An 18,212-nucleotide genomic window follows, 5' to 3' on the forward strand; every position below is an offset into this window, starting at 1 on the left:
ACCTCTTGTGATTATTAAAGATGGAAATTCTAGTTGATGTGGTTTAAATCATATAATCCTCATGAGAACCTCAGAAGGAAGCCAGTGAAGTTTTCTCCATTCTACAGATGAGGAAAATGAGGCAAGGGAGTTTAGGTTTCCTGCCAAGGGTCAAAGAACTAATAGGTAATGGCATCACATTTGAACCCAGGCAGGCTGGTTTCAGACCCTGTGTGGTTAAGCTCTATGTCCACTCATTTTCTTCTTTTCATAAAGCAGCATAACTCCTTCATCATCAAAAGCATTCTTTTCAAAGGTCAAATGAGTCTCTACCTTTACATGCTTCCCTTACAAGTTAGCACACAGCTTAGCAAAAGCCTAGCCAGATAGAACTTAATATCAATAAATAAGGTGTATCCTGTATCTTTTTAAATGGTCGTGCAATATGGACAGATATATTATCAATTAATTAGTTGTGTAGATTTAGGTGTTTTTTATAGCTTCAGAAACATTTCATTCTTGCAGAGAGAAAAATTTATTTGCATTTTGCCGAAATTGTCTGTATTTTTAAAATTGAATTTGGTCAAGGCATGCAAAGATGAAATATACACATCCAAAACTGAACTGTTTGAATGTCTGGTATAGAACTATAATTTTAATAACATACACTGTCAGATCTGGACTGTAACTCTGGTAAATGACATCAGCGAATGGGACTCCAAAAACTCTATTTGTGTGCAAAACCTCGCATTAGCCAAAAAAGGTCCTTGGAATTGTGCCAAAGCCAGAGACTTTTATGCACCTCAAATGGCCATAAACTCACAGGGACAACCAAGGGTCTTCCAGAGTGCCGAGAGAATCCAGTTATTCTCCACAGCATTCCATCTGAGGAATCCTAACCCACAGTCACCAATAGCCAGAACACCTTCACTGCTTCTGTGCTCTTTTGAGCAAATGTGTCTCTTCATCGGGTTCAAATGGGTTTGTTGTTTATTTTTTTATAAAACAAACAAACAAACAACTTTTTGTTCCCTTGGTAAAACTGAAGGCCTAACGTATTTTCCAATTCCTTTTGACAGAGGAAAAGACGAGCATATGAATCTAACCTCATCTGTGACGGCCTGCATCTAGAAGCAACCAGATCGGTAAGTGTCAGACCCTTCCCAGCCGCTGGCTGCCCATTGCTGCTGGGAACCCCCATGTCACTCGGGATGCTGGGATGGCATTCGAAACGTGTAACCCCAGCCGTACCTTAGCTGTCAGCTGGGAAGGGAGTCGATCAAAATCTGCATTATAGAATATACATTTGTTTCTCATAAAAGCCAGCAGATCTTTTTTAATAGCCAAAGAATGTAATAATAAATCCATATAAATGTATTTATTCAAGAACCTTTCTGAAGATTTTTTTCATTATACAAACAGTAGTTCACCAAAAAAAAAAAAAAAATAGAAAATGTAGGAATAGTGGAATCTGTACCTTAATTATCCATAAATAATCTTACAGTTCTTCTAAACATTTTTTTGCTCAGATGTATATATTTTTTTCCCTTCCAGAAAGGAAAATTATTATTTCACAATTTTTAAATTTGCTTTTTTCCCTTTATTATATAGTAAATGCATTTCTATATCAATAAATATAATTCTTTTAAATTCTTTTTAATGGCCATGTAACATGACATTGAACAGATATATAATAAATAGTCTTCTAGGTTTAAGAAATTTAAAAAATTGTTATTACAATAACACTGCAGTGACTAGTGTTTTTATGTTTACTTAACTAGTTTGGACTAAAAATTAACACGTTTGCTTTTTTTCATCTAAAATATTGGTAATTTTATGAAAGAACTATGCAACATAAAAAGAAATCTGTGTTTTAAAACTGTGAAAATATTTGGTTTGGTTTTCTGGTTTGTGTTTTCATTCTTCCAATATAGCTTTTGGATGACAAGCTTGTATTTGTAAAAGTACATGCTCCATGGGAAGTGCTATGTACATATGCTGAGATAATGCACATCAAATTGCCTCTGAAACCCAATGATCTGAAAACCCGGTCCTCAGCCTTCGATAATTTCAATTGGTTTACCAAAGTCCTCCAAGTGGATGAAAGTATCATCAAGCCAGAGCAAGAGTTTTTCACTGCCCCATTTGAGAAGAACCGCATGAATGACTTTTACATTCAAGATAGAGATACATTCTTCAATCCAGCCACCAGAAGCCGCATTGTAAGTCTAAACCCAATTTAGCTGCTGCTGTTGGGTGATTTAGAACCTGCTGTTGGATGATTAGTGGTTTAGTTTGGCTGGTTTGGTTTGGTTTCTAAAAGCTGCCCCAAAAAAAAGAAAGAAAAGAAAAGAAATACGGCTACAGATTCCTGTTAGGATAGTAAACAGTGATTGGTTAGTTACACTGTATAAAACACCCACTCTATTTTGGAATCTTTTTAGGTTCACTTCATTCTTTCTCGGATCAAGTATCAAGTAAGGGACAACGTTAAAAAGTTTGGGATTAACAAACTCGTAAGCTCTGGGATCTACAAGGCAGCTTTCCCTCTCCATGATGTAAGTCAAACAGCAAAAATGAAATAAAATATCTAATGTGTACTCCAGTGTTAGTAGGGAAGGGCTAACTTCTTGACCTTGTTTCTTTCCTTGGTAAAATGAAGACAACGTATTGCAAGACTACAAGCTCATTTAGGGCAGGAACCATGTTGTATTGTTTAATGCTGAATCCCAGGCACAGGGAAGCCCCTCGGTTTAAATGAGTGAATGAATGAGTCAATGAATGAATGAATGAACAAAGAAAGGAATGAACAGTAGCTTACCCATAGTTAATGTGTGGAGTGTGTAGATTAGCAGTTAAGAGCATACACTCAGGCTGAACTACCTGCTGTGCCACGTCCTAGCTGGATGATCTTGTGAAAGTCATTTAGCCTCTCTGTTCGTCAATTTCCTCAACAATAAAATGGGGGTAATAATGGTACCTACCTCGTAGAGTTGTTATGAGTAGCGGTCCCCAACCTTTTTGGCACCAGGGACCAGTTTCACGGAAGACAATATTTACACGCATGGGGGGGCGGGGATGGTTTAGGGATGATTCAAGGGCATTACATTGACTGTGCACTTTATTTCTATTATTATTACATTGTGATACATAATAAAATAGTTATACAACTCACCATAATGCAGAATCAGTGGGAGCCCTGAGCTTGTTTTCACTTGCCACTCACTAATAGGGTTTTGTGAGTCTGCAAGCAATTGATTTATTATGGTCTCTGTGCAGTCAAACCTCTCTGCTAATGATAATCTGTATTTGCAGCCACTCCCCAGCGCTAGCATCACTGCCTCAGCTCCACCTCAGATCATCAGGCATTAGATTCTCATAAGGAGCGTGCAACCTAGATCCCTCGCATGTGCAGTTCACGGTAGGGTTCGAGCTCCTATGAGAATCTAATGCCACTGCTGATCTGACAGGAGGTGGAGCTCAGGCGGTAATGCAAGCGATGGGGAGTGGCTGTAAATACAGATGAAGCTTGGCTCGCTCACCTGCTAGCCATTCACCTCCTGCTGTGCGGCCAGGTTCCTAACAGGCCATGGACTGATACCAGTCCGTGGCTCAGGGGTTGGATACCCCTGGTTATGAGGGTCAATTAATCCATGTCAATGTTAGAACAGTTCCTGGCATATAATAAGTACTATTTATCTGTCAGCTATTTTCATAATTACTGACAGATATTATTATCAACCAGAAAAGTATTGGTTCTTTGTAAGAAAAATACATGTTAGACCATTTCATTTGTCATTTTCTGTAATACAGGCTTTTTCCCCTCTGAAATACCATTTTCAGACTGTGCCCTGGAATATCACAGGGCTTTTAAACAAGCGTCTTGTCAGGGTTCTTGTCACGATGGCGATACAGCAGAGTGTTGACATTTTTTAAGGACTATGTACTGAGATGACAGCAACTCCTCAAATTCAGGAGCACTTCTCTAGCTGGTAACATCACTCATGAAATGAAAATTTTAAAATGTGACTGCTTTAGACCCTTAATGATTCCATAAATGCAAGGATATTATATCTAAGCTTTTAAAATAAATTCTGTCATTGAAATAAAATACTATATTATATTGCACTGTTACTCTGTTACATTCGCTGTCAATTTATCTGAATCTCTAAGACCAAAGGAAGCAAAGACTTAGACTGATAATTGCTACTGTGTAATTCATGTATTTGTAGATAAAGACAATATTGAAATGTACTGTATAAGATAATAAAACTAGAACAATAAATAGCTTCTTCATACACATGCATAAATAGAGAACAGGGAGCTGGGTGGAGAAGGAGGAGCTGAGCTTCCTGGCTAAGACACCCAACACAGCAGTCCAGCCCTACAGTCCATATGCTTTATATTTGTGCCCGAGCAAAATTAACAGTGAGAGCATGCCATGAACTTTGGGGACACTTGCAAATAGCCATCATGATTATTAATATGGGATGCCAAGGTTCTGTAATATTCAGTTGACATCTACCCCAGTTCTTTTCCCCTAAAGCCTCTTGTAACTGCACTAGTCCCATGTCCAGGCTAAGGAATGATCTTGTGTGGTGTTTGGAAAGGAAGTAAGAGGAGGTCAGGACCCATGTTAAGGCTTTAATACTAATACTTTTCTGGTTGATAATAACATCTGTCAGTAATTATGAAAATAGCTGACAGATATATAGTACTTATTATATGCCAGGGAGTATTGTAACATTGACATGGATTAATTGATCCTCTTAACAGCTCTATGAGGTGGCTGTTATTATGATCCCCATTTTATTGATGAGGAAATTGATGAATGGAGAGGCTAAATGACTCTCACAAGGTCATCCAACTAGAAAGTGGTGGAGCAGGTGTTTCTGGTTCTAGTACAGGTGGAAGGAAAGTGAGTCAGGTTGAATTTAAGCAGAAGCAGGAAGTTTGGTTTCTTGAACAAGCTAAATGTATAACATCATGTCAGGCTTTTTTGTTGTTTATATTCTATGTGTGGTCACAGAATAACTGCTGAATTGCGGGGCAAAAAGCCTGGGTTTTAGAATTGGCCCTGCCACTAACCAGCCAAGGCCCTGGTTTCCCCAGGTGTCCAAGAAGGGGCTGGACTCTCAGGTCTTCCTCCAGTGTAGCAGTTTGGGCCCTTAAGCAGCCCAGTTTTTCATTGTTTAGGACTGGCCCATTTACAGGACATTAAGCATCTTCAGGGCTCTCACCAAATACCGGTGGTGGTCCCCAGGATTCTAACAACCAAGCATTCCTTTCCACCCACATTCGCAAATGGTCCTGCAGGGGTAAGTATCACCCCTGGTTGAGAATTACTAAAAATTACATGGTATTTTCATCCCTTCCAGCAAATAAGGACCCCATATTTACAAATGACTGTGAAGTGTTAGTACCACATTTAATCAACAGAACACATGAACACGTGGTGATTGTGATGCTCATTTGTTTGCTTCTGCTTCCCAGTGCAACTTCAGCAGTCCGTCAGAGGACCTCAGCTGCCCCAATGAACGCTACCTTCTGTACAGGGAATGGGCTCATCCTCGAAGCATGTACAAAAAGCAGCCCTTGGATCTTATCAGGTGAGTTGTAGCGAGCACTCCAATGAGAAGGGCTCAGGGTTCCCCTCGTGGCTTCTAAATGTGGCAGTCGTCCAAGAGTACTGCTAACCAGTGGAATTCACCTGCAGCCCTGAGCTTCATTGCCCAGAGTTTTTATTGAGGCTTCATTACCTAGGCATGATTGATTGAGTCATTGCCCACATGGCTCAGTCTCCAGCCCCTTCTTCTCCTGTTGGTCCTGCAGTATCACATGGCTCCAATCACATGGTTGGTCTTTCTGGCATGGCCAGTCTCCATCCTGAGTCATCTCATTGGCACAGACCATCTAGGGTCCACCATGAATAACAAAGTCATTCCTATCTTGGGAGATTCCAAGGCATTTGAGGTTACCTCCAAGGAACTGGGACCAAATACCCACCAAATTCTTCATTAAACAGGAGTAAATATTAGATTTAGCTTAAATTGTATGATAAGAGATACCAATTTTCACTGCTTTCCTGTATCTGCTGTTAGGTACCATTTCCGTCAGCATGTGAATTTAATGTCTAGTTCAGCATGTGTGTTCTGAAAGCACCAATGTTGGCTACTTTCCAGAAGCTTATGTTGTTTGGGCAAGGCTACTGGAGAGAGAGAGATCAAGAACAACTAAACCAACAAAAATAAGCAAATAAGTGAACAAAATTTCTGATTGAAATGAAGAAAATAACACAGTGATAAGATGGGGAGGGGTGGAGTGAAGTGAATCTAGAAAGTTATCTTTGAGTAGGTGGCATGTGAGCTGAGATTTGTCTACTGAAAAGGAGCCGGTACTTTGAGGATCTGGAAAAAGTCATTCTAGGAAGAGAGGCAGCTGGTACAGTGGCCCCGAGGCACAAAAACACTTGGCAAGTTTGAGGAAATTGTGAAAACCATTGCTAAGGAGAAAGGGAAAGATGAGGCACAAGGTTAGAAGGGTATCAGGAACATGGAAAGGAGTGTAGACAAGTGCAGTGAGAAGCTGTTGTAATATTTTAAGCATTCAAGTAATTTTGTCTCGCTTACATTTTGCAAAGATAGTGTAGAGGTTGGGTTACAGGGGGCACAGGAAGCAGGGCGAGCCGGTAGGAGGCTAGTAGCATGAGCCAGATGAGAGATCGTGGGAGCAAGTGTAGAAGCGTTTGGGGATTCAGGTTGACAGGACGTGGTTATGGGTTGGACGTGGAGGGTGAGGAGAAGAGGAGGGTCAAGGTAGCCCCCGGTGGCCCTGTAGCCAGGTGCCTGTTCTTTCTATGAAATCTCAGTGCCCGTCCACCTGAACTTGGGGAAAGCCTCTTAACCTTAAAAGTGAGAGTTTTAAAACACTGAAGAATTTTCGTTTTGTTTTACATTTTATTAAGGGAAATTTCAAACATATACAAAAGCAGAGAAAATAGTACAGCAAGTCTGCCTACTATGTCTGTCACCCAGCTCCAAACATTATAAACTCCTAGTCACTGTTATTTCTTGTTTATCTCTACCTCCTACTGGGTCATTTTGAAGAAGATTCCAAATAGTGTAACATTTCGTTAGTAAAATGACAAGGTCTCTTAAATACAACCAGAGTACTCCTTTTGTTTAAAGTCATGAAATAATCAGTATTCATGTTTTCCTGATTATCACAAAAATATGTTTTTTTTTAACAGTTTTCTGGTTGTAATCAGGATCCAAGCAAGGTCCAGACGTTGCAACTAATGTATCTCTCAAGTGGCTTCTAATCTATAATTTTCCTGTTTCCTTTTTGTTTTCTTTGCAGTTGTTGAGGGGCTTCTCTATTCTCTATTTGGCTGATTTCATTCTCCCCTGTGGTGTTAGACTTGTTTCTCTGTCCTGTGTATTTGCTTCAGTTAAGTCATTTGATCCTCATCTAAAAGTGTGATCTGATTGAGGTTCGACTTTGTGCAAGAATACTTGTGTGGGTTTTGTACTTCTGTCAAAAGGTACATAGTGTCCATTTGTCCCTCTCGCGACGATAGCAGCCATTAATGAATGTTGCGTATTTCATTTGGTCATACTCTAATTTCTTCCTTCATTTATTAGCTGGATCGGAATTATGAAGAGGCACTGTGTCTCATTAACTCGAGTTATCCTGTAGAATAAAATTTTGAAAGAGGATGTTTGTACACATGTCAATATTTGAAGTTGATATTTATATGAGGGTTCCCTTCCATTATTTTCGTTTTATGTTAAACCTATAGCATGTGATGGCAGGGTGATAGGTTTGATGGCTTTTTAATCATTCTTTATGGGTTTTTGTTTGGGAGCAGGGATTCTGTAAAGAAAACAATATCCCCATGATTTTAAGTATCTTTTGCTAAAATACATTTAACTATTCCCTGTCCCTGGTCCACATGTTCCCTTTGTTGCTTCCCATTAGTAACCCCTTGAGCGCCGAGGCTGTTAAACCTTCATCGCTGGTTCCCAGGGGTTAGCAGAGGGAAAATGGACTCTTTCCCAAACAGCAAACCAAACAAACCAGAAAGAACAACCTGGAGGAAACAGACTTTGCCCCGGAAAAAAAAAGCAAAGTTTCCCTCAGCACTCTCTCTGAGTGCTAAGATGTGGTATCCACAGTACAAGGACAGGATTCTATTTTAAAAAAGAGAAAGAAAGAAAGGATTATTCTGAGAATAAAATGCAGCTCTTAGGAATTAAAAATGAACAGAACAGAAAGAACCCCAACAGCCGTGTTAAAAAATGAAGTTGAAGTAATTGTGCAGAACGTAGAGCAAAAATAAAAAGGAACAGCGGGAAAATGGGGGAAAAGAGAAAAATTTAAAAATCAACCCAGGATGTGCAATGAACAAATAATAGGAATGCTAAAAATAAGGACGGAGAAAATGTAAGGAGGAAATCAGATAAATATTTCATGACAAGTACCTGTAGAACTGTATTGAAGAACTGAGCGCCCTGAGTCTCTGGATGGACAGAGTAGTCAGAGCCCAGCCCGGAGAATGAACAGGGAGCCATCAAGCCACTGCAACGTGACCTCTCAAAATACTGCAGACAGACAGAAGATCCTACGAGCCTCCAGAAAGAAAAACAGGTTTCATATGAAGGAGCAGGACTCATAATAGCACTGAATTTCTCAACAACAACACTGCAACCTACAAGAAAAGAGAGCAAGAATTTCATATTTCTGAGGAAGGTGCTTTTTTAAACTCACGCTCCGAATGCAGTTATGGCCAAACTGTTGATTAGGTGTGAGGAATTTTCACAATTTAAACGTGCAAAGTAATGGAGGAGGTACTCCACCAAGAAAAAGACGTGGATTCAGTAAATGGGGATTCCCAACCCGAGAGAGGGACAGGGCGATCCCAGGTGACAGCTCTGTGGCAGGACTAGCAAGTCATTAATCCAGGTGGCAGGAGCTCTGAAGAGATTGAGTCAAGGACATGAAATTGATAGGCTACCTCGTGTGTTAGAAAGTAGTGAGAAAGTTACACATTAAAGGAAAGTCTGGGGTTGAATCGTTGATAAGTACACAGAAAACTAAGCAATGAACCAGCAAGACAATTATTAATTCCAGAGAAAACAAAATATTGGGCAGGAGAGAAAAAGTAAGCATAGCAGATGACTTGATGCAGCTGTGAGCAGTCTTTACAGAGTCTTACTATTTATAAAGCAAGGATATTGCTCTAATCAAAATTATATCGTAACTATGTCGAGAGGATGGAGGAGTGGAGGTGTGGGTGTGTAGATGAGACGGGGATTGAAAGAGAACTTAGGGCTTCCCTGGTGGCGCAGTGGTTGAGAGTCTGCCTGCCGATGCAGGGGACACGGGTTCGTGCCCCGGTCCAGGAAGATCCCACATGCCGCGGAGCGGCTGGGCCCGTGAGCCATGGCCCCTGAGCCTGCACGTCTGGAGCCTGTGCTCCGCAACGGGAGAGGCCACAACAGTGAGAGGCCCGCGTACCGCAAAAAAAAAAAAAAAAGAGAGCTTAATCCTCATCTTCCAAAGTAGAGCATCAGTAGGTGATACATAAAACTGAAAAGTCAATAAACTGCCCTACAGGTATGTTATTTAGAGAGACGGAGGTAAATACTCCAGGAATCAGCTGTAAGAGTCAAAAGTGCTTGCTTCTGGCCAGGACACGGGAGAAGTTGTTGGGGACTGCTTCTTTTTATAATCAGTGTTCTGTCAATAGAAGTGTTTGACTCTTTAATGAATGTATAGGTATAACTTTGATTAAAAAAATCAAAGCTGAAGTTTTAGAAATTGGTGTTAAGAACTGGGATGTTTGGGGCAGAGAGAGATAATAATCAGAGAATATCCCATTTGAAGGGCTTCTCATTTTCCCCAGCCTTTCAGCAAGAACCAGGAGGCAGGCTTTCTGTTTAAGATTTAAAAAGTTCTTTCTGACCTTCTTGCCTGCAGTGTGACGGGGGTACCTTCGGAAGTAATGAGCCCCTGTCACTGTAACTATCCAAGCAAAGACTGCCTGACCAGCTCTCCAAATGTAGCAGGATAGTTTTACTATTGGGTAGTTGGAGCAGGCGACTCCCAACATGATTTCCAGTTTTAAATGTGGTATTTCCAGGGCACATGATTGATAAGAACATATTCAGAAAGCCTGACAGCGAAGAGCCCAAGACATGTCAAACCCACTGCCAGGGTTTTCTCTCCCAGACACCATCCCGAGCCTGCCATTTACCTGTCATCCGTGAGCCAGACCACAAAGCCCCAGTCGCATGGGAACGGACACACTGTGTTCCTCCTGCCTCTTGATTGCACATCGGCCTCAGCCCTTCGTTTTCCCCCATGGATGTGACCCACACTGAGGCCTGTGACCAGGGAGCTCTTCTCTCAGCTGCCCTGTGAGTGATGGTCCAACCCAGGGATGTTCCTGTGTGACGTCTTCCAGGACTCCAGGCTGTTTCTCAGGGCTGAGTCCCCGCCAGGCTAAGCCTACAGAGCTCAGCCCAGCTCCAAGCTGAGCCAGAAGCCTCATAGAGGCCTCAGAGCCAAGTAAACCTACAGGTTTTACCAACCACTGCTGAGCCAGAAGTGAAAAGTGCGTTGAGGAAAAGTATCAGCAAGAGTCGCCTCAACGAGTGTCTCGTTGCTTTCTCCTCACCCCTAAGCCCTTTGCCTCTGCCTGTGTGTACTTGTCTCCCTTTCAGGAACAATCTGGCCCTGCTTCATGCCCTGCCTCCTTTCTTATCTCGCCCACCTGGCCTCTTGCATTTACCCCGGATTAATTTAAAAACATTGAAGAGTTTCTAAAACTTAGGAAAAATAGAAGTGCTACATACAAAGAATACAGGGCAGTAGATTCCTCAGTCGTATCCGTCCTGCCCTCTCCCATTCTCATGAGTTTTATCAGTATTTTGGTCAGAGAGCCATTCCACTCCTAGTTCATTGTTATCAGCATTTTCTTATTATTTGTGATTTACATTACATTTGCTCCGAGGAAGTCCCCGAGATAGAGCAAAAACAGGTAACTGAGCAAATTGTTCGTGTTCATTTGTTTCATGCATGTGAAGAACAATCTGGGGGAATTGATCAAATCTGCCAGTCTTTACAAAGAGTGATGGTAATATTCTCTATCTGCTCCATATTCAGCATTTTCCCCTCCTTTGCTGTATTCTAATTTACTTCTCTTCAGCAGGTTAATCCGTGATCAATACTTCCATGATATGTAAAACACTTCTTGTTTCACAGTAGAATTTGGGGCCTGCTATGAAAATGGATATGTTTTTAAGTGTGAATTGAGCCAGAGGTTTAATTCTAAAGCCCCCTTTATTTAGGATCAGAAATTAGTATTAGGATAAAGCTGCAGAGTGCTCATATGTCTCTTCTGAAAATAACTTCTGTCTTTCTTCAGGAAATACTATGGAGAGAAGATTGGAATCTATTTTGCCTGGCTGGGCTACTACACTCAGATGCTTCTCCTGGCAGCAGTTGTGGGAGTGGCTTGCTTTCTCTACGGATATTTTAATCAGAATAACTGTACATGGAGGTAACCTCTCTCTGTTCCTTGTTACCGTGCTGAAAAGTCGATTAGACATAAAATTATTTTCAGGGACTTAGACTGTTTTAGTAAAAGAAGACTCATCGCAGAACACTTACGGCTTCAGATGATATATCCCTTTTGTCCTGAGCATAATAACTAAGTGAAATGGAAGAAAATTTTTCTTAGATAACGCAGCCCAGCCTCTGACAGGAATATTACCGTTAGGAAACACGCCAGTATTTTAAGACAATACTTTGTTTGAAAAAGAAATGAGGTCTGGAGGGAGGATCAACTTTGAACTTCTGGCTCCCAGAGGAATGCTTCACTCAGCCCCACAGATGTGGGCCAGGAGCAGCTCTGATTGCTTCAGGGTTTCAATGGCAAAACTGGTAAAATTGGTGTTTTTATGTTTTTAGAAATGACTTCTTCACATATATTAAGGAGTACATGTTTGAAAACTCAAGTAAATGATACTTTCTTTTGTTTGTTTTACTTTAAAAAAAAAAAAGAAAGAAAGAAAGCCCTAACAGTGTTAGGGGGAGAAAAAGTCGTAAAGAATGAGTTTGTGCTTGATGTTGAAATTAAAATACCAGCTGCGCTGTCTAGAGGGAAATACATGGGTGCCAGAACACTGAATTTCACCATCAGTGTTCTGCAATGTATTATTAATCCTTTGCTTTTGGTGATCTCAACCTCCAGAAGGGATGCAACACTGAACCAGGCATTTTCTCTTGTTCATCTGGCCTCTATCCAGGTGTGACAGCCAGATCAAAATTTCTGGGCAACAGTGACAAACCGATGACCACATTTTTCTAGCCCAGGGCATATGAGCCTGGCTCTGGAGGCAGGAAGCTTACATGGAAGCTCTGATGTATAGGCATAATTATCCATTCTGTTAACAGAGGATTCTGAGTGTTTGTGCTCGTTATGGTTCTTAGCTAGAAAGCTGCAGATGGTCTTGGAAGTACTCTCCTCTCTTCACTGGAAAAGAGTTTAGGGCCAAAGGCTGAATGTTGATATCTTTTGCCTAAATTTGTCCTTGGCTTCTCCATTGTTTCGCAATATTGTTCCAGCCACAAAAAGGTATCTCAAAAATACACTTTCAAAGTGAAAAAGTAGCATTTTTATACGGTTCTTGCATGGTGGTGGCTCTCATTATAATTTATTTTATAAAATCACCATAACAGGCACACCACATGTTTCCTACTCTTTCACACAAATTAATTTACAGAAAAGGGTGTGGAGGCGGGGATAGAGTCTTGAGGATATACTCCCTGTGCTCAAAACTATGGCGACTTTATTTACTTAATTTTTAAATAGTTTAAAAATACTTAAAATATATGTATTTACAGTTAATTTTATTACATACTCAGTACAGTCACAAGAATAGAAAATGTATTCAAGATGTAAGGAGTAATGATTCATTACCCAGTTTAAGAAAAAGAACATAACTGTTACCCGTGAAGTGCTTTGCTCAATTGCATCCCCTTACTTTGGAAATGACAACTATACTAAATTTTATTTTTCTCATTCCTTAGCATACACTGTATATTCTTTTTCACATGTACTTGTACCCCTACAAAATATAATTTATTTTGTGTGCTTTTGAAAATATCTATGGATAGGCAGAGGATACTGTAGGTATTTCCTCTTCTATAAAAGCCCTGTTTAAAGCTTATGCACACTTTAAAATAACAGCTTTATTGAGATATAATTCATATACCATAAAATGCTCCCTTTGAAAGAGTACAATTAGTGGTTTTAAGTACATTCACAGAGTTTTACAACCCTCACCACTATCTAATTTTAGAACATTTTCATCACCCCACAAGGAACCTTTAGTACCTTTAGTAGTCACTCCCTAACCTCCCTTCCCCTTAGCCCCTGGCAGCTACTAATCTACTTTCTGTCTCTACGTATTTGCCTATTCTGGACATTTCCTAAAGGGAACCATATAGTATGTGCAGCATGTGGTGTTTTGCGATTGTCATCTTTCACTTAGCATAATGTTTTCACGGTGCATCCATGGTACAGCATGGACCAGTACTCCATTCCGTTTTGTGGTCAAATAATATGCCATTATATGGATACACAACAACATTGTTTATCCATCCATCAGTCGACATTTGGGTTGTTTCCACTTTTTAGCTATGGTAGATAATTCTGCTGTGATCATTCATGTACAAGTTTTTGTGTGGACATATGTTTTCAATTCTCTTGAGAATATATCAAAAAATGGAATTGCTGGGATGTATGGTAACTGTAGATTTAACATTTTGAGGAACTGCCAAGTATCTTTTTAAAAGTGACTGTACCATTTTACATTCCCAGTAGCTATGTATGAGGATTCCGATTTCTCTACATCCTCATCAACACTTGTTATTGCTGGGTTATAAATAAATAAATAAACAAATAAACAAATAAATATTAGCCATCCTAGTTGGTATGAAGTGGTAGGTCATGATGGCTTTGATTTGTATTTCCCTAATGCCCACTGATGTTGAGGGTCTTTTCATGTGCTTACTTTGTCATTTGTGTATCTTCTTTGGAGAAACATCTGTTCAAATTCTTTGCCCATTTTAATTGTGTCATTTGTATTGTCTAGTTTTAAGTGTTCTTCATATATTTTGGATAAAAGCCCCTTATCAAATATTTATATTGCAAATATTTTCTCCCCTTCTGTGAATTGTCTTTTCACTTTCTTGATGGTGTCCTTTGAAACACAAAAGTTTTTAATTTTAATGAAGTGCAGTTTACCTGATTTTTTACTTTTGTTGTTTGTGCTTTTGGTGTCATGTCTTAGAAAGCATTTGTAATCCACGGTCATGAAGACTTTCTCAATGTTTATCTTCTAAAAGTTTTATAGTTTTAGGTCTATGAGTTCATTTTTGTAAATGGTATAAGGTAAAGGTTCAACTTTCTTTCTTGCCAGGTATATATTCAGGTGTCCCAGCACCATTTTGTAAAGATTATTTTCTCCCCATTGGATTATCTTGGCACCCTTGTCAAAAAATATATGGCCATAAATATAAGAGTTTGTTATGGACTGTCAATTCGTTTCTATCAATCGATATGTCTGTCCTTTATGCAAGTACCAGATTATATTGATTGCTATAGTTTTTTAGTAAGTTTTGAAATTGGAAACTTTGTTTTTCAAGATTGTTTTGATTATTCTGGGTACCTTGCATTTCCATATTAATTTTAGGATCAGCTTGTTAATTTCTACAAAAAAGCCAGAATTGCATTGAATCTGTAGGTCACTTTAAGGACTACTGCCATCTTAACAATATTAAGGCTTCTTATCCATAAACACAGAATAGCTTTCCATTTATTTAGGTCATCTTTAATTTCTATCAATATTTTATAGTTTTCAGTGTACACGTTTCACACTTCTTTTCTCAAATTTATTCTAAGTATTTTATTATTTTTGATGCTATTGTAAGTGAAATTGTTTCCTTCATTTTATTTTTAGATTATTCATTCATGTTGTATAGAAATATAATTACTTTTTATATACTGATTTGTGTATTATAACCTTGACGGACTGGCTTCTTAATTCTAACAGTTTTTGGTGGGTTCCTTAGGATTTTAATATACTATATCATATCATCTGGAATAGAAATAGTTTTACTTATTTCTTTCTAATCTAGAGGTTTTTAATTTATATTCCTTGTCTAGTTGCCCTGACTAGAACCTCTAGTACAGTGTTGATCTTGGGAGGAAAGTATTCAGTCTTTCACCATTAACTATGATCTTTGCTGTGGTTTTTTTGTAGATGTTCTTTATCAAGTTGAGGACATTCTCTTCTCTTCCTAGTTTTAAATCCATTATTCTGTTAATATGGCATATTACATGAATTGATTTTTGTACGGTTGAATGGTCCTTGCATTCCTGGATACATCCCACTTGATTGATTTGATTTACTGGATTTAATTTGTTAATATTTTGTTGAAGATTTTTTCATTTATATTCATAAGAGATAGTAGTCTATAGTTTTCTTGTGATGCCTTTGTCTGGTTTCAGTATCGGTATAATACTGGTTTCATAGAATGAATTGGGAAATGTTTCTATCCTCTTTATTTTTAGGAGAGTTCATGAAGCATTGGCATCAGTTTTTCTTTCAATGGCTGATAGAATTCACCAGTGAAGCCACATGGGCTTAGGCATTTCTTTGATTACTAATTCAGTCTCTTAACTCACTGTAGGTCTATTCAGGTTTTCTATTTCTTCTTGAGTCAACTTCAGTCATTTATGTTTCTCTAGGAATTTATCTGTTTCATCTAGATTATTCCATTTGTTGGCATATAATTATTGACATTATTCCCTTATATTCCTTCTTTATTTCCGTAAGGTCAACAGTAATGTTCCTCCTTTCATTTCTAAGTTTAGTAATTTTCATCTTCTCTCTTTCTTTTCTTGACTAGTCTAGCTAAAAACTTGTCAATTCTATTGATCTTTTCAAAGAACCAACTGTTGATTTTTCTCTGTTGCATATCTATTCTCTATTCCATTTATTTTTGCCTTTTGTCTTTTGATTGGAATATTTAATTCCCTTACATTAATGTAATTTCTGATAAGCTTGGAATTACATCCATTTTTCTATTTGTTTTCTATTCCATTGTTCTATTTATTTTCTATATGTCTTATGTCTTTTTTTATTCCTCCATTACTACATTTTTTGTATAAAATATTTTCTAGTATACCATTTTAATTCTATTTTAATTTGTTGTTTCTTTTTTTTTTTTTTTTTTTTGGTATTTTCTTAAGTGGTTGCCCTGGAGATTATAATTAACATCTTGTTTTAAAGCAATCTAGTTCATATTTATCCCAACTTAATTTCAGTAACATATAAAAACTCTGCTTTGGTATCGGTCTGTCCCCCTCCCCCTTTGTGCTATTATTGTCAAACAAATTACATTTTTATACATTTATAAGCCCATCAACACAGTTTCATAAGTATTGTTTTATGCAGTTATCTTTTACATCAGATAGAAGAAAATAATTACATGCAAAAATATATTTATATTTTCTTCTTTTTCTTTAACCTATGTAGTTACCTCTACCATTGCTCTTTAGTTTTTCAGCTGAGTTTGACTTACTGCCTAGTGTCCTTTCATTTAAGCCTGAAGGACTCTCCTTAGTATTTCTTGTAGAGCAGGTCTGCTAGCAGTGGAATCTTTCAGATAATTCTCCTTCATTATAAAAATCTATTATATAAATATAAATCTTTCAAATAATTTCTCCTTCATGTTTTTTTAAACTTTTTATTTTATATTGGAGTATATAGCCAATTAACAATGTTGTGATAGTTTCAGGTGCACAGCAAAGCGACTCAGACTTACATATACATATACATATACATGTATCCATTCTCCCCCAACCTCCCCTCCCATCCAGGCTGCCACATAACGTTGAACAGAGTTCCCTGTGCTATACAGTAGGTCCTTGTTGGTTATCCATTTTAAATGTAGCAGTGTGTATATATCGACCCCAAACTCCCTAACTATCCCTTCCCCTCACCCTTCCCCCCAGTAACCGTAAGTTCCTTCTCTAGGTCCGTGAGTCTGTTTCTGTTTTGTAAATAAGTTCATTTGTATCATTTCTTTTTAGATTCCATATATAAGGGGTATCATACGACATTTCTCTTTCTCTGAATTACTTAGTATGACAATCTCTAGGTCCATCCATGTTGCTGCAAATGGCATTATTTCATCTTTTTAATGGCTGAGTAATAGTCCATTGTGTGTATGCACCCATGTCTTTTTCATCCATTCCTCTGTCAGTGGACATTTAGGTTGCTTCCATGTCTTGGCTATCGTAAACAGTGCTACAGTGAACACTGGGGTGCATGTATCCTTTTGGATCATGTTTTTCTCTGGATATATGCCCAAAAGACCCCAAATAGCCAAGGCAATCTTGAGAACGAAAAATGGAGCTGGAGGAATCAGGCTCCCTGGCTTCACACTGTACTACAAAGCTATAGTCATCAAACCAGTATGGTACTGGCACAAAAATAGAAATATAGATCAATGGAACAGGATGGAAAGCCCAGAAATAAACCCACACACCTGTGATCAATTAATCTATGACAAAGGAGGCAAGACTACATAATGGTGGAAAGACAGTCTCTTCAACAAATGGTGCTGGGAAAACTGGACAGCTACATGTTAAAAAAAATGAAATTAGATCATTCTTTAACACCATACACAAACATAAAATGGATTAAAGATCTAAGTGTGAGACAAGACACTATAAGACTCCTAGAGGAAAATATAGGCAGAACACTCTCTGACGTTAATCGCAGCAATATCTTTTTTGATCTGTCTCCCAAAATAATGGAAATAAAAACAAAAATAAACAAATGGGACCTAATTAAACTGTCCTTCCTTTTTTGAAGAATAGTTCTGCTGGATATAGAATTCTTGATTGACAGTCTTTTCCTTTAGCACTTTGGTGATATCATCCCACTCCCTTCTGGCTTTCTTGGTTTCTGATTAGAAATCAACTGCTTGTCTTACTGAGGAGTCTTAGTATATGTTGAGTCACTTTTCTCTCTCTGCTGTCAAAATTCTCTCTTCTTGTCTTTTGACACACTGAGTCTGATGTGCCTACGTTTGGATATCTCTAAGTTTATACTACTTGGAGGTTGTTGAGCTTCTTGGATGTACAAATT

At 38.6% G+C, this 18,212-nt stretch overlaps 1 protein-coding gene across 3 annotated transcripts in view; it reads left to right on the forward strand.

Annotated features, from left to right (window-relative positions):
* ANO6 (anoctamin 6) overlaps positions 1-18,212 on the forward strand; it is a 204,375-nt gene that overhangs the window by 128,679 nt on the left and 57,484 nt on the right. For all 3 annotated transcript variants that reach the window (XM_082850797.1, XM_082850798.1, XM_082850799.1), the window contains 5 exons: positions 1,059-1,124; positions 1,914-2,201; positions 2,424-2,537; positions 5,473-5,588; positions 11,411-11,545. In XM_082850797.1, the coding sequence (XP_082706923.1) occupies positions 1,059-1,124; positions 1,914-2,201; positions 2,424-2,537; positions 5,473-5,588; positions 11,411-11,545 (719 nt within the window). The remainder of the gene's footprint in view (positions 1-1,058; positions 1,125-1,913; positions 2,202-2,423; positions 2,538-5,472; positions 5,589-11,410; positions 11,546-18,212) is intronic.

The sequence above is a fragment of the Leucopleurus acutus genome (assembly GCF_964270905.1).
Source record: "Leucopleurus acutus genome assembly, chromosome: 11".
Classification (NCBI taxonomy): domain Eukaryota; kingdom Metazoa; phylum Chordata; class Mammalia; order Artiodactyla; family Delphinidae; genus Leucopleurus; species Leucopleurus acutus.